The sequence below is a fragment of the Hoplias malabaricus genome, chromosome Y (assembly GCF_029633855.1).
Source record: "Hoplias malabaricus isolate fHopMal1 chromosome Y, fHopMal1.hap1, whole genome shotgun sequence".
Taxonomy (NCBI): domain Eukaryota; kingdom Metazoa; phylum Chordata; class Actinopteri; order Characiformes; family Erythrinidae; genus Hoplias; species Hoplias malabaricus.
Genome location: NC_089820.1, coordinates 75,991,276 through 76,008,361, shown reverse-complemented (window position 1 = coordinate 76,008,361; position 17,086 = coordinate 75,991,276). Strand labels below are relative to the sequence as shown.

The following is a 17,086-nucleotide window of genomic DNA, read 5'->3' as shown; positions in this document are numbered from 1 at the left end:
CAATGCTGCTTTGTGATTGGACACTTCTCTGATTTTTCAGGTTTAGGATGTTTTCTGGACCAAAAATTAAGAAGCTTTGCTGGTGACGTCCATTTAAAGTAAATGTAAGCCGTGAAAACGACTTAATAAGGTGTGGGAATGAAGTATTTAGTCTATTATTAATCCCATTAATCCCATGCTTTACATATCTCTTTCTCAGGCCTTATTAAGTTGTTCCCACTGTCATAATTTTATTATAAATTGATGTCACCTGTAGGGCAATCATAATTTGCACAATAATTTATTATAAAAAATTCTGTTTACTAATGTCACTGAGTACCCACCCTTTTTCTCTGAAAGTTGTGATATTTTGTAAAATTCAGTTGTTCAGTGAAAATATTGGAAATCTTTTTCCTTATGCTTTTGTCAGGGAAGAACAAGTCAGTTTCATAATTTTTCCCTTTTTCAGAAACAGGTTTTCTAATTTCTGTAGGTTAGAATATAAACTTGTTCAGATGAAAACATTATTTTCATCTCAGAGGTATCTTACATTTAGTTCCCATTTTATAAATCAAGACATGTACTTACATTTTAAAAAACAATTTATATCAAAACAGCGTATGGTCTTATACTTTAAATTTATTTATTTTATTTTTTTGGCAAGGCTCTTTTACCAGAGCATGGGTTTACACTTTTCATCTCATCTCAGTTCCTGTGTGCCCTGTTCTCTGAGCAGGACACTCTCCAGCCTCGCCAGAGCCAGTGGACTGATCCAGAGAAAGATGTCAGGGAAGAGGAATGGGAGCGAGTTGTTCTCCTGCAGGGGGAAGGTTCTCACTGTGGACACAATGAACGCTAACGTGAAGAAGGTGGAGTACGCAGTGCGGGGGCCCATAGTGCAGAGAGCCGTGCAGATCGAGAAGGAGCTGAAGGAGGTAGGACTCATCATTTTCAGAATTTGGTTATCACTGGTCAAAGGTGACATCACTGCAGTTTCTTATGGGATCAAATAAAGTCTTATCTTGTCTTGTCTCATCTTATCTTAATGAGTAGGTTTAGAGAGAACTTGCTAAATTAAGTTAATTATCATATTCCTGTGCCTTACTAAGTCTTGGCCTCAAAATAACAATATCATTCCCATGCAGAGAGCTTAGTGGGAATGGTAAAGTGGCACCATAGGCAGGGATAAATTGGACTGAAGTGGTTAGCATGAGCATGTAGCCCCATACGCAGCAAGCTGTTCCACACTATGTGTTCTAACACCTTTTTATCAATGCCAGTGTTATGTTTTCAGTAGTTGTCCTTCCTTTTTACTCAAATTTAGTAACTAGTCCTAACCACAGCATACCAGGAACACCCAGCCTTTTAGCTCTCTACAATTTACCCCTTCTCAAAGTGACTCAGATCTTTACACTCGACCATCAACTCCCAAAATTGACTATTCATTCACGTGCTGCTTCATTTGATCACTGCACATGCAATAAGATGATGTTATTCACACCCCCTGTTAGTGTTTTTAATCTTGTGGCTGATCAGTGTAAGTTGTGACTGTGTGTAATCTTTAATAAGAAGAGATGTCACTAGTGGGTCTGTTTGGTGACAGTTTGCAGTTTCCTCTGAGGGTTCTGGGCCTCTCAGCTGTGGCAGTGTAGTCTGTTCTTTCCTGAACCCTTGCGTGTCATAACTATGGGATGTGAACATCTTTTTAGGACGTCTCTGGAGTTCTGGGTCCCAGGACCAATTAATTACCTGAGGCCCAGAGCCCCGGAGTCTGAAGCAGCCGCCAGTTTCCACTGTTACTCCATCGGCAATGCTCCCAGTGGCCTCCTGAAGTCAACAATGCATGCCTTTGTCTGTGTCCCATTTGGGAATAGGGTGTTTGGCAGTCACTGATTTCTGAGCCATGTCTGTTCTCTCTGTTCTTTCTTTTGTGTCATTTGCTGTGAATGTATTGGCACTTGTTGATAATATAACTGTAATAATCACATTGGAATAATCATCCAACCTCAGAATCTGTCCCCACCAATGTTCTTGTAGTTGAGTACCATCAAATCCTCACTAATATGATCCGGCATCTAGTCTGAGCTGTTCCTGGAAGAGTGGAGGTCTCTATTGTAGCAAAGGGAGACAAACTACTATAATATTGAACAAGCAGGTGTCCAAATATTTTTGGCTACACAGAAGCTCCACAATAATAAATATAATTGTATTTTGAATATTTCCTCCCATTGCCTTTATTACATGTTCTTTTGGGCGAATTGACTTGAGTTATTCAAAGAATTGGACAAGGATGGCTTTCCAGTTTAGTCCTAGAAGGGTTTTTTGTTTGTTTGTTTGCTTTTTACATTTTTCTGTGTTTCACAAACCAATATCACTTAAAAAACTAGCTCATAAAACCTAACGGCATGTGAAAGTGTCCTTCTTATCTTCGTCTCTCAGTCACTGCTAACTTGCCGGGAGTTTATTTCCTGATCAGACTTTTACTGAGTTCAAACAGGAACTGTGTTCTGCTTGTGACACGTGAGACATATTTACAGTGTTCCAAAAATCACAGACACACACTGGTCACTTTTACAAAACAGCTGATGTCATGTGACTCATTCCCCTCATCTCAGTCATCTCCATGACGTCTAGAAGTGGAGAGGTGGTATTTTAGTTTAGCATATCCAGTTAGTAATAAACTACACACTTACACTTCTTACTAAAGCACAATATCAGTTCCTGTTTAGCCTGACCACCCTCTGCCTTTGACCCAGCTTCAGTTTTTTGAGAGTAAGCAGGAGTATTTTTGCACAAATAACAATGCAGTTTAGCAATGCACCTCAGGTCTGTGCCCTGAGGTGACCTTTTAGGCATTGCATGTTTGTTAAGAGTCTCATTTTCTGTGTAGGTTTTAATTATTTACCCTTCAGTAATGTATCTTTTAATCTTTTAACCAACACTACAGTTTTGGTAACTCATATTTTGACATGAATCTTTCCTTTTGCACATGGGTTATCCTGTATCAGGTCTTAAAATTGATAACTGGAAACAGTCACTGTGCAGTGTATTACTATTAGACACATGTTTTATATATGGATAATCAATTAGCAAATAATAATTGGCAAATTAGCTTTACTACTGTATGGGTGCTAATTTAATTACCATATGTCTGTATGAAAACAAAAGACATGTCCCTCTAGTGTAACATACACCTTGATATTGGCTCTAATCTGTTACGCCAAGAAGAACAGAAACCTGACTAGCGTAGTTACCTGTGCAGTAGTCTCACAACCTTTCACCATTTAACAAGGCTAAGAACCACCTACTACTGCAGGAAAATAAATTTGACTGACACGAAAAAAGACCAGCCACAAGTCTGCTATTTTGGAATGACGTGTAGAAGAGGGCAGTCTTTATGATTAGCATCAGACCAGTAGGAGAGCCAGTACAAAATAATACACGGAAGTGTGTATACACGGATGTACAGAGAGATAATCTGAATGCAACCAGGAGAATCCTGACAGTGAGGCCATGTTAGTGCACTGAAAATATCAGACATTTTGTCAACTTGTGGCTGAGACTAATGTGGAGAAGGCTAACTGGCTAATTAGCTAGCTACAGCTGCTTTCAGGTGGTGTAGATTCCACAAAAATCTGTATGGACACTACGAGTGTTTGGCCTGTGACAGCTGAGTGAGCTGAGAAGAAGGGAATTGGAATTGTAAGCGTGATGTTTCATTTTTCAGCTCAACCCACAGTGGAAAGTACATGCTCTATGAGTCTACCAGAGTATGATTGGAGACAGCTAAAGCCACCTCTAGCAAACAGATATTATGCCATTAGGAGTTAAATCTTCTCTGCCATTTGAACATTGTCAAACTGAGCAAGTGCATACAACCTCCCAAATTAAGGGGATGTGGGATTAATCCAAATTTTTGATTATTAAATAATAATAATCCATTAATGACATGAAAAATCCATTTCAAATTTGACTGACATTAGTTGTTTTCACCTTTTTAAATCCTCACTATTACAGCAGGAATATTGGCTGAGGCTGCATTGTTTCTTTGAGAGCAAACCTGTTCAGCATTGGCTGGAGTTCTTTACTCAGGCTAACACGCCCATGTCTCAAAGTCTAGCTCTCAGTCACATCTAAAGGCCTTTGCTCAACAGAGCGGCCTGTTTGCTTTAAAGTGCCACAGATCAGGTTGATAATTGTCAGTGGACTGGACTCAGAAACGGCTAATCGAGTGTATAAAGGTGTGTATAAAGGGGGAGTTCAGCTGAGCAAACAATTGATGGCACATAGTTAACATGTAGGTTGTGACACAAGACAAGGGCAAAACAGTCTGTACTGCCTAACGAGATGAGACTGAAGTCCACTTTCCCTTTCCTAATGCCTGCAGATTAGCCAGGTTTTGTCTAAAGGGACACAAAGGGACTTATGTAAAGATAAGTCACTTGTTCAGTCCATGTGCTCATTAATTTGAGGATCTGGAGGCCACCAACCCACACACTGTGAAAACTCAGTCAATTATCTGTGTATTGTCAACACTTGTGTATTGTCACTTTAGAGTAGTCCCGCCCACTTGCCTGAGTCTGTCTAACAGTGCTGGACCGGTGTTTATGTGAGAGCGCGAAGACAAGGATAAATGCAGCAAAACAGATGCAATGAGAATAGAGAAATAAGAGCAATGTGTAAAAACAGAGAAAATGAGAATGGAGAAGAAAGAGCGAAAACACTGCTGTGAGTCGGGGTGAACAGCGAGCGGCTCATTATCATTTAAAGGAACAGGCGCTGAAACCGGCCATTCTGGAGAGGGCTGTTTAGACAGGGGGAGAATGCTGCTTTCATGTTTGATCCTTTTGGTGTTTTGAGCAAAGCAGGTCACAGATGTTTCAGTCAGATCCTAGAACTGTGCTCACTTGTGGAAAATGTGTGGTGGGAGGATATTTCTTTTAATATTTCTGAATAATTAAATCAATGACATATAACAAATAAATCTACAGGGACATTTTGGCCTCACTTTCACTGAAGAGAGTTTGGGGTAAAGCCCAGTGAAGTGTGTTCACCTGTAAGGTCATGACCCCAGGCTGAAATGATCGCCATGGGAACACGCAGCATTAGTGTTTGCTGAAGCTCTCTGTAAATTGGAGCTGTATTCCAGCAGAGCTCAGAGTGTGGGAGGCAGCAAATGCTGAAAATTCAATAACACACAGGGGGGCTTGGTTAGAGGTGTTAGTTTCATTGACTCAAGCCCAAGAAACACACTTTCTTCGTGTATTTTGGGGCTTAAGAGGGTCTGGGTTAAAAAGCTGATTTAAGGAATATCAGAACTTTGAAGTTCAGTTGTCAGTGGTGTTGGTCTGTGACATGGAGGAGGATTATTAGAAGACAAATCTGGTCAAGTCTGTTATTAGTGCACTTTTGGGTAGAAATGAAAAAAAAAAAAAACAAAGGTTGGCTTTACCAAACATCACTGAAATTTGGACGTCTTTGTTGAATGGAACAAAGTTGTTTTACTTTTTTGTCTGAAGCTTGCACTGTTTAAAACCAGTCGGTGTAATATCAGGTTTTGGTTTTAGGCTTTTTTTAATGTTAAGTTGTTGTGGAAGGGAATAAACGCTCATCACTCTTTGTCTCCTACAAGCCTTCAATTACATTTCATACCCCTGAGTCATTTAAATGTCTGCACCATGCTGTTGCCTTGAGTTGAGTTGAAATTCCACTGGATCTCTCTGTAAAGCTCTCTTAACTTTACATGGGGTTTAAAAGGCTGCTTTATTATTTATTATTTATTATTATTTTAGAACAAACAGTTTTCAGATCAGAACCAGGGCTCAGTGGAGTGGTAAATTTAATCTGAAAAAAAAAAGATTGCCATAAAAAAGCACTGACCACTAGAATCAGACCTTCTGGAGTAGCATAAGATCACCATGCCCAGTGACATGGAGCAGTGGAACTGCATTTCATCCACCATTTTGGACACGGAGCGGTGTTAGTGGCGCATAAACAATCAATCAAGCGTCAGTACTTGATTTCACTAATGTTATCATTAGGGTCGTCCCGATCTGATCTCCAGGATCAATATTAAGGAAGATCAAGGCATTTTTTAACTGATCGTTATCTGCATTATTGAGCCGTCCGTTGTTTTACGTCACTGGTCTCATGGGCATCGCAAACAGAGACTGCAGTTTGTTGCAGGACATGGCTAAAATGTTTGCAGTGTGGAAATATTTTAAACTGGAGAAAGAAACCAGTCCAACAGCACTTCAGAGTGTTATTGAGATGATATTACTCATACTGCTTGTTCTAGTTTTACTCATGGCAAAGCTGCAGTAACTGGAATTTTTACAACCTATTTATAAAGATGTTGTAAAATAAAAAAAAAATAATAACATGTACTAACATCTTGGATGCATGCCGTTGTTGGCAAGCATGAATATTAAAATGATTTTAATAAGTGTACCTTGTATAAGTGTAATTTTAATATACTGTACCTTGTGTGAACTGTGCAAAAGTATTATCTAGGAAAATATTACATGCACAATTACAAATACAACTGTCATTTAATTAAACAAAATATAACCTAACATGAATATGAATATGGTATGTTCATGATTGCTAACATGGAAATCATCATATTCAATTCATCTAAACCAAAAATCACACATACTTTTGCATACAATATTATCCATAAGAACAGAACAAATAGCCACTTTACTTGGCTTTGCTGTAGTGGACGCAGCCTGGCTGTCCCTCTGAAACCATAAGTCTATTATGTCACTGAAAACTGACTAAACTAAACTCCATGTGTCAACTCAGCATGTCCAAAAAGTCTTGTTTCCAATAAAACCATCCGCCTCTCACCTGGAACAAGACTGGACAACACGCTGGCCCCAGGGGTGTATTTCCTACAGTCCTTTCCTATTGGCAGGGGCTCAGAGGCACCTCCCCTGCTCAGCCAATAGGAGAAGAGGGGGTGTCCCTAATGGTGTGGGTTACTTATTCAGCTGATGAGAGGTTTCTGTGGATGGATTTGGCAGCCATTTCTATTGGACAGAATGCAAACTCCCCACTGAAAGACATCTGCAGCTCCTCTATCTCATTAGCTGTTCCCACACACACCACAAACACCACACAAAACCATCTGCTGCTAGTGGCTGCTGCGGCTGTTTTTCACATACCTCAACAGCTGGAGCTAATGGCTAGAGATGATCTGAAATGGAAGCCAAGCTTCAAAGGCTGCTCTGTTAAAACCGAATTAGTAAAGTTTTAGACACCATTGATCAGATGACATTTTTAACTATCGAACAGCACTACTTCAGTCTCAAGATCAGAGGTCCACTTCGCCACAATCCAGTCCTGGGGGCTTAATACCCCTCTAGCCCACATTTGATATTGGGTTAAGTTTATTACTTATAAACTGTCATTCAAGTGATGAATGAGTTCTGTATTTTTGAGGAGAAAGAGAAGATTAGGGCTTAAAGTATATCATATGAACTTATATTTAACTGTAAAATGTACACCTTGTGTTTGAAGAGCTACGAGAAACCAGTGGCCACAGGATCTTAGAGCGAAATGTAGAGATTTCTGAGACCTTTTCTCATGTTCGCCCAGTGAAAGTGCATCGGGAAGGTTCAAACAGAGAGGGAGAGGAAGAGAAGTGCTGAGATCAGCAAAGGGGAGCTGGTGTTCTGGATAATTGTTTGCTTAGCTGATAAGCCGAGTGCGTAGCGCTCCTTAACACACTGCAGGCTTCAATGACAAAACAGAAGGTTGTAGGGTCATGAATTCCTAAAATGACTTTGCACATAAGCACACATTTGTTTATTTATGCATTATAATGAAAGCTGGGTCACTTAAAGGAACACTATGGAATAATTTTACTTTACAATTCCAGCTTCAAAATCATTGTGGTACTCCACTGACCTGTTATAGTGAGAATAGAGTCTTTGTCATTGCAACCCTGGGCTCAGCGCTGCAGAAATTGTGCTATGTAACTTTTGGAGGAGGGTAGGAACTTGTTATACGATGTCTAATATTGTCTCTGTCTGTTACAGGGAGTGAAGAAACCCTTTAAAGAAGTAATCAAGGCCAATATTGGAGATGCTCATGCTATGGGACAACAGCCAATCACCTTCTTCAGACAGGTACTGTCACATTACTGTAAATACATTTCGTGTGTGCTGTTGAAAACTTGTCCACAAAGTTTCATAAACTGTAACTGGACCTGTTGTAGCTTGTGAAATATGAAAATATGGATTATGTGCATCGAGTAATTAATTTAGGGATTCTTTGTCAAAACGTGTTTCGAAACTAGGGGTGTTGTTTTCTGTAGTTTCACTGATGTCTATCTCTTCAAGGTCTTGGCACTGTGTTCTTATCCAGAACTGCTGGATGATAATAAGTTCCCAGAGGATGCCAAGAACAGAGCCCGCCGCATTCTCAAAGCCTGTGGAGGAAGCAGTATTGGTGAGTTTTACATCACAGTTTGTACAGAGTAACTGATTGGCTGAAAAGTGTCATTACATCATAACAATATTTTTTTTAGTCAGGTTATTCTGCTGACCACTGCTCAATAACAAAAGTAGTGACTGTTCTTTAAGTTGTTTGAAAATTTTTTGGGGGGGCTAGGGCTGCCTAAAGCCTTGGAGACACTACACAACTTTTAAAGTCAGGACAGATTATCGACAGACTGGGTATCACTTTACTATACAACTAAGGAAAAATTCACTACACGATCCCCAACTCCAGAACTAAACAAGCGATTCATGTTTCCTAGGAGACGCACATAAACATGGACCTTCAACTTGCTGCTATCTGTGTAGATACACAAAGAAAAAACACAAAACGTATTTGGGTCGTGAATGTGAAGACTGGGTCAGCTCGGTCTCTACACACTGCAGAGGGAGCCAGAGATTGGTAGAATAGCATATATTTAAGGCTATATTCCACTTAAATGGTTCAGAATCATTAGCTGTATCCATAGCGTGTGCCACAGTGCTGCGTCATTTAAGGTGGAATGGAGAATTAAAATAAAGTTGGAATAACATAGTGTAACATGGAATTTTGTGTCTCACTGTTCTTTCTCTTAACAGGTAATACTGGTTATCTGTGCATCCATCCATTCATTCATTCATTCATTATCTGTAAACGCTTATCCAGTTCAGGGTCGCTGTGGGTCCAGAGCCTACCTGGAATCATTGGGCGCAAGGCGGGAATACACCCTCGAGGGGGCGCCAGTCCTTCACAGGGCAACACAGACACACACACACACACCCGGAGCAAACCCACGTGGACACGGGGAGAACACACCAAACTCCTCACAGACAGTCACCCGGAGCGGGAATCAAACCCACAACCTCCAGGCCCCTGGAGCTGTGTGACTGCGACACTAACCTGCTGCGCCACCGTGCCGCCCTATGTAATATATTGTAGTTTGTAATAGTTTTACCATTTAATCTGTCCTCCAGTGATGAGCTCCTCTGCATGCGCCTGCGTTAACATTCTGTGATCTATTCTCATTGGCTGTTTATGGGACTAGTTCAGCCTTGAGTTGGTGAAGAGTTTACACTACGCCAACTGACCAAAGTCAGGTCTGAAATGCAATTCTGAGGCAAAATATCAGAGTCTGAGCCCCTCGCACACTAACTAGCACAACTGGAAATCAGGGTTAAAATCTGGGTAAAAGTCATGTAGTGTAACCCCATCTTAATTGTTAAAATAAATAACCGTGATTAATAAATGCTCAAATATATAGCTTTCCACTCAATCTGTGGATTTTGATTTTGTTGGTTTGCTGCTCATTCATTTGTCCTTAGTAATCCATCCATAGTCATAACACTGGGCAGTAAATCTTGTAACTTAGAACCATGAATCTTGATTTATAATAACTCACCTCACATGACCTGGATTTTACTGACTTTACTGACTGGACTTTAATCTCATCTTCGAATTTCACCTCGTTGTGTATCTCTCTCTTTTTTCAGGAGCGTACACTGCGAGTCAGGGTATAGACTGTGTGAGACAAGATGTCTCCCGCTACATTGAGCGCCGTGATGGTGGTATACCATGTGACCCAGACAACATCTACCTGACCACAGGGGCCAGTGATGGTATTGTGGTGGGTTCTCATTATCTCATATGGATTGTGGTACCTCTGTGTACCAGTATTCACTCTGGTTTCCATGATACTGCAGAGAGAGTGCTGCTAACAAAAAAATGCTGAGCAAACACGCAGTATGTTTGTTTAGTGTGTTTGTCCAAGTTAAGGAACCGGAGCACCTACCGTATACATTAAACTGACCACGTTGTACTAACCTTATACTCACTGACCTCATGGTTTTGTCCTTTCAGACCATACTGAAATTACTGACCGCAGGAGAGGGTCATACACGGACGGGGGTGATGATCTCTATCCCGCAGTATCCTCTGTACTCTGCTGCTATAGCTGAGCTCGGAGCGGTGCAAATTAATTACTACCTTAATGAAGAGAAGTGCTGGAGTTTGGACATTAGCGAACTACAGCGCTCCCTACAGGCAGCCAGGGAGTACTGCAACCCAAGAGTCCTGTGTATCATCAACCCTGGAAACCCCACAGGTATTCAACATAACCTTATAGATGGGCATGCGATAGTTTGTCCTCAAGTCAGGACATGTTTGGTGTCTGAGGCTTTCTTCCAGAGAGCTCGGTCTGATGTAACTGACAAGCAACTGAAACTCTTAGTCACCAGTTTATTACTCTGCGAACTGCACGGAAATTGTACAAATAAGGGTGGGAGTACTCTTCCAACAGAGTATGTTGAAGCACAGCTTGGAAAGGGAGGGGTGAGGGAGGGGTAATGTAGTTGGTTGCAGTCTGCAAACTCATCACTACATACCACTCTATATCTCACACACTGCACCTTTAAAAATATACTTAGTTTTGGAGATTTCGATTTCCTGATGATGAAAAAGGAATCTTGTACCTGCAAATAAACAAATAATTGTCTGGGATTATTGGTTTGTGGATATAATTAGGACTTATATATGTATATAATTTAATATTTTTTTCATGTGGAACTCTTCTTCCCTCTGAAAGGTCAGGTACAGAGCAGACAGTGTATTGAGGATGTGATCCGATTTGCTGCTAAGGAGCGTCTCTTCCTCATGGCTGATGAGGTAACATGAGACCTACAGAGACGTTCTCTCCCTTGCCATTATTTCCTTTACTGGTAAAACATTCTTTGACCGCTTCCTTCTCTCTCTCTCTCTCTCTCTCTCTCTCTCTCTCTCTCTCTCTTTCTCTCTCTCTTTCTCTCTCTCTGTCTCTCTCTGTCTCTCTCTCTCCCTCTCTCTCTCTCTCTCTCTCTCTCTCTTTCTCTCTCTCTGTCTCTCTCTCTCCCTCTCTCTCTCTCTCTCTCTCTCTCTCTTTCTCTCTCTCTCTCTTTCTCTCTGTCTCTATCTCTCTCTCTCTCTCTCTCTGTCTCTCTCTCTCTGTCTCTCTCTCTCTCTCTCTCTCTCTCTCTCTCTGTCTCTTTCTCAGGTGTATCAGGATAACGTGTACGCAGAGGGCTGTGCATTCCACTCTTTCAAGAAAGTGTTATTTGAGATGGGCCCCGAGGTCTCTAACACAGTGGAACTGGCGTCATTCCACTCCACCTCCAAGTGCTACATGGGAGAGTGAGTGCCTTACCTTGTCATTTATTGGTGAAGCTCCCTAAAGGTTAACAATAAAAATAAAGTATAACAAAGTCAGCTGAACTTAACAATTTGTTAACACAGTTAAACTGGATTTAAAGAGTGATCAAGTGTAAAATCCAGTTTAATGGTGTACCAAAAAATCCCAGGCACAGTTCTAACCATGTCCAATGATTCACAATAGTGATTCACTTGGGAGTGTAATAGACTCCAGAACTTGACGTAACCTGCCGTTCACAGTTACAGCCATTTAAAGCTTGATATACTCGCTGTCATCCTCAATAAATCTGAAACAATCTCAGAGTTCAGTGTTATTGAAAGTAACGTCCAAAGTGGCTGAACGCAATCAAATCTCCACAGCAGTGTTCTGATCTCTAAGGTAAAGCCTTTCCAGAAGTGTAGAAACTGCTGCTGCAGCAAAGCAGGACAGATGACCTATTTATAACCCTTCATTTCAGAATAAATGTGGGATGAACTGTCGCCTACCAAACCACTGACGGTGTAATTATGTTGACTGTGTTATATTTAAAGTAACAGGTCAACTACAGCCGGGATAAAGGGAGAAATTATACAAGTTCTAACCATATTGATCTTGTTGACACACTCCGTCTCAGGTGTGGATTGAGAGGTGGTTATATGGAGGTGATAAACATGGATCCTGGGGTGAAGGCTCAGCTCACTAAGCTGGTGTCGGTGCGTCTGTGTCCCCCTGTGCCGGGACAAGCGCTCATGGCTCTGGTGACCAACCCTCCGCAGCCTGGAGAGCCGTCATATGCCCAGTTCATTACGGTACACAACTCCTGATAACATACAGTCACATGTTGCTCAAAGATAAATGTAATTATCTGACAGCACTCTTTCTCTGATTTAAAAAGGCAGTCATTGTTAGTCAATGTTAAGAGCAAAAAGCAGCAAACAATAGTTATTGTTATTTTTACAATATTTCTTTTAAAAGATGCAAATTACATAGAGTGGGCCCCACACAGCGGGTTAGCCATTACAGGACTGTAATTGCTTTTGTACAGGAACTGAATGATAGAGGCCACAAGGTGTCAGTATGATTGCACATAGCAGAGGAGTTTTGTTTGCTTCTGAGTGGTGTACCTCATCTACAGTGTAACAGGGATGTGTTTCTGGATTGCACTCAGAAAAACAGTATTTTTGATGTGGGATATTATACAAAATTACATTTTAAAACTGCCCTCTTGCAAATTGCGCTCCAAAAAAGGTATCTTTCAGCCTTGCATTTGCCAGCCCTTCATCATAACACCAATGTGCCCTACCTCAGCTCCCCTCAGTTCTCAGAATGTCCCGCGTTTCTGCAGGAGAGGACAGCCACCCTGAACGACCTGGCGCAGAAGGCCAAACTGACCGAAGAGATTCTGAACACAGTTCCAGGGATCAGGTGTAATCCGGTGCAGGGCGCTATGTACTCCTTCCCTCGCATCACTCTCCCTCAGAAAGCCATCAAAGAAGCCAAGGTCTCTCTCAGCTCCTTCTCATCTGTGCTTGTTTTATACTTTCTCCATTGCTCTTGGTTTGAGGTTCACACACTCTGTGTTTGTGTGTGTGTATACACAGGAAAAAGGCCAGATTCCTGATATGTTCTACTGTATGAAGCTCCTGGAAGAGACTGGGATCTGTTTGGTCCCTGGAAGCGGCTTTGGCCAAAAAGAGGGAACATATCATTTCAGGTACGTCTCTGACACAAAGGCCAGGCCGATCCTTGAGACAGACAACATCTACATCAGCCAGCCATAACCATGGTTTTTTAGAAGCCCTTAAAGATCAAGCATATTCTTGTGTCCTGTTGAAGTCTCTAGTGAACACTACTAAGGCCTTTTTTTCTTTTTCTTTCTTCTCTGTGTCTCACTTTTTCCACAGGATGACGATTCTACCACCCACAGATAAACTAAAGATTATGCTCAACAAACTGAAGGAGTTTCATCAGCGATTCACAGAGCAATACTCTTAACCCCACCCCATTTTAACTTTCTGGACCAATAACCTTTCCCTCAGGCTTACCCAAACACAAACGTGCCGAAAAAACTGTATCTCTCACTGTGCCTACTCCTAAATTTGCCGGACGGGTCTGACAGACCCTGATGGACGATTGTATGCAGTACTGTTTTTTGGAGGCTAGAACCGACTTTTGTGGAAAGGATTTATACTGCTGAACATTGTTGTTACAGAGTTGTACTTTAGGCCTGTCACAATCACAGCATCGTCACTGATGATGAACGAACGTGACCATATCATGGCCTTTAAAGTTATTAATCACAATCCTCAAATGAGCAAATATTTCCCACTGCCGCCCTCTAAAGGCGAAATAGCACTAGTCAAATGTGAGAACTTTTTTAATCAGATCTCTGGCATGTCTCATTAACATGTTTTAAGCCTTGGTTTACGTCCAGGTATCTGCTTTAACACAAGGGAAAATAATGAGCTAATCACAATATTAACAATGATTGCAGTCTGTTAAAGTAACTATCATCAGCTGATTGTGTAGTAATTGTGACAGGCCCATCTTTAGTGATGTTTAATCATAAAGATACGATCAATAGCACTAATTCATTTACATTATTTCACTGTTACTAATGATCTACAATACTGCATTTCTGTATGTCTGTTTAGTTTATGTGTTTCTCTGTCACTGTGTGTGTGTGTGTGTGTGTGAGTGTATGTGTGTGTGTTTGTGTGTGTTCCAGTCAAGGGACCAATCAAGGAGCCAGTGCACACATGGCAAGACATTGCCTTGAACATGTATAATTCTAAATTACACTTACATTGTTTATAGATGCTTTAATGCTGTGGAATTTATAAGACCCCAGTAAACAACTCTCTAAAAGAACTTTAAAAGAGTTTTTCCTTTGGGTGCAATACAGGCTTCCAACCACAAGAGGGTAGACTTGCTATAACAATTATTGTGATGGTTATGCACTAAATGTATAACCATCAATGTATTTGCATTTTGATCAAAAGTATGCACTCCTTATAAATGGTGAATTCAGTTGGTTTAAGGTGCAGCTATTGTGGAAACAGATGTTCAGTTGCGCACAGCTGGTGTAATCCCTGTACAAAATTACTGAATGAAATGGGACACTGGAGCAGCTACACATAAATTTAAGGTCATGTGTAATACCACGTTTTGTGTAGAGAGTCCCCGGCTTTGGGCCACGGAGCAACAAAACTGCATTTCCTGAATACTTTTTGTATGAGCAACTACCTGACCTCACTAATGGCTGAGTGCCATAAAATGCTTTAAACCTTCCCATGGGAGTAGATGCTGTTACTACAGCAAAGAGGAAGCAACTATATTAATACATCGGATTCAGAAGAAATACTGGATCAGCCACATTATATTTTTTCCCATTGTGGGCCGTATATTGCACATGTTTATGGACAGGGGGTTGTGTTTTGTATTCTTGGTTGGTATAAGTCGGGGTCTACACTGTCCCACTCCAACACACAAGGGCTCACTCTTCTGGTGGGTGAACTGTTCAGAATCAGCAGTGTGACTGCATGGAATCAGCTTTGGTCTTCAGCATGAGTGGACATATAAGTTATGTGTGAAAACCAACACAGAGGCATGTGCCAATGCAGCATAGAAGACACATTCTCAAACTGCTGAGAAGGTTAATGCTGGCTCTGATAGAAAGTGGTCAGGACACAGTGCATCGAGGCTTGATGTGTTTGGGGCTCATTCCTTCACACATTAATGACCTTTGGATGCCCAGGACACTTGCTGGTTCAGCAGTTGTTTTTCTATGGGCCACATTTGGTAGGTGCTAACCACTGTACGTCAGGAACAAAACACAAGACCTGCTGTTTTGGAGAAATTCTGACCACAACATTATGATTATCACAATTTGGCTTTTGTTAAAAAATGGCTCAGATCTTCACACTAGCCTCTTTTCTTCTGCTTACAACATATTATCACTTCACTGTTTACACTTGCTGCCTGTAACAACGTGTTATACGTGTGACATGTCTGGTCTTAATCCTAGTTTATATTCTTAAAGAATATATGTTTATTAAAGCTTAAGGAAGCCATTTGTGTGCGGTTGCTAACTTAATGTAAACAGACTCTGTGAGGAGTGTGAAGTGATGTGACAATCAGAGGCTTCTACTCTGAGCTTCTGATGTGGCTGTAATCAAATGAATTTTCCAGATAGTTTTTATTGCGATTAGACTAAAGATACAAGTTGTGACCTAAAAAAAAAACCACACAACATCTGTATGGAGTCAGTGGGGGAATTTGTAGGCGGTTTGGACGCTGACCAAGTAAGTAGCTAACTGATACATAATAGCAGTTAACAAATCAAATACTGATACTGATTATAAGGATTCTGTTCATCATAAAGATTACAGATTCTGGCCTAATATGGGAGATTATAATATTCAATATTCTGTATCAGAGCATTATGCCTGTAAGAATCCAAATTAAGTTTATTTACATATTTTTCTTCATCATTTTTTTTTCACTATGATATCCCACACACATTAAACAAATACATCCTACGACCTTTGGGAATCCCTGTGCTGTCAACCAATCCTAGCATATGCTAGTGCTTTTAGGGGCATTGAACTTTTGAGACATCTGGTTACTGTCAGGATGAATAATTCTGTAGGAACTTGAGTTCATAACACATTTCCATTGATCAATTTGGGGACCACTGTTCTAAATCATTTTTTTGAGGATATGGATTTTACAAAAAGTTCTTTCTATCTTTTGTCCTTCTTTAACTCTTCTGCATCCCTCTCTTCTGGAATGCCATTCTCTGAGTAAGGCCTCTGAAATTACCCTACAATTACGGCCTGCGTTTGTCACACAGTTACCATCACAGGAAGAAGCCTTCAAACGGTGGGCAGGACAATCCAGCTACCAATCAGGGACTCCATTGTTCTCACGTCTCTCGTGTTAACCCCTGACCCTCACTTTTCAGCGTGAAGAGAGACGACACCCGGCGTTATTTCTCACAAAATGAAACCACAGTATTGAGAGGAAGTGTTCTAGTGTCTTGATTGCCCTAAATAGTGTATACATGTGTCTGAGCTCAAAATAGTGATGAAAGCAAAGCTAGACGACTCTAAACATCATCAGATTGTGGAAGAATAAAGCCACAGAATGTGACTTGTACATATTTTACTGAAGTTGAAAGGAATTGGATTTATGTCATCCATAACTTATATAAAGTTTTAAAAGACAGTTCCATGAAGATGCCTCAAGAACACTGCAAAATTTTGTTAGTGATTGATGACATTAAGCCTTCAGTTCGGCTCCTGAAGACCTACCTCACTTTGCTGTATCTACCTAGTTACCATAAATAAGACACGCACAAAGCAGTGGTCACTCTGCCACAGCAGCTGGGGCATTATTAACATGTAGATTTTAGTCCACAACTCCCCCGAAGAACAATGGTTATGTTGAATAAATTCAATC

At 40.8% G+C, this 17,086-nt stretch overlaps 1 protein-coding gene across 4 annotated transcripts in view; it reads left to right on the top strand.

Annotated features, from left to right (window-relative positions):
* The window catches only part of LOC136677992 (alanine aminotransferase 2-like), a 29,587-nt gene extending 13,943 nt beyond the window's left edge, over window positions 1–15,644 (top strand). For 3 of the 4 annotated variants that reach the window (XM_066655731.1, XM_066655733.1, XM_066655730.1), the window contains exons 2-12: window positions 716–914; window positions 8,025–8,114; window positions 8,328–8,436; window positions 9,954–10,087; window positions 10,321–10,564; window positions 11,045–11,124; window positions 11,489–11,625; window positions 12,258–12,432; window positions 12,969–13,124; window positions 13,225–13,337; window positions 13,528–15,644. In XM_066655731.1, coding sequence (XP_066511828.1) covers window positions 716–914; window positions 8,025–8,114; window positions 8,328–8,436; window positions 9,954–10,087; window positions 10,321–10,564; window positions 11,045–11,124; window positions 11,489–11,625; window positions 12,258–12,432; window positions 12,969–13,124; window positions 13,225–13,337; window positions 13,528–13,618 — 1,528 coding nt within the window. In that variant the 3' untranslated portion in view covers window positions 13,619–15,644. Of the gene's footprint in view, window positions 1–93; window positions 105–715; window positions 915–8,024; window positions 8,115–8,327; window positions 8,437–9,953; window positions 10,088–10,320; window positions 10,565–11,044; window positions 11,125–11,488; window positions 11,626–12,257; window positions 12,433–12,968; window positions 13,125–13,224; window positions 13,338–13,527 lie in introns of those variants that run through there. The other variant, XM_066655732.1, reaches the window with a different exon arrangement.
* Window positions 15,645–17,086: the final 1,442 nt, after the last annotated feature.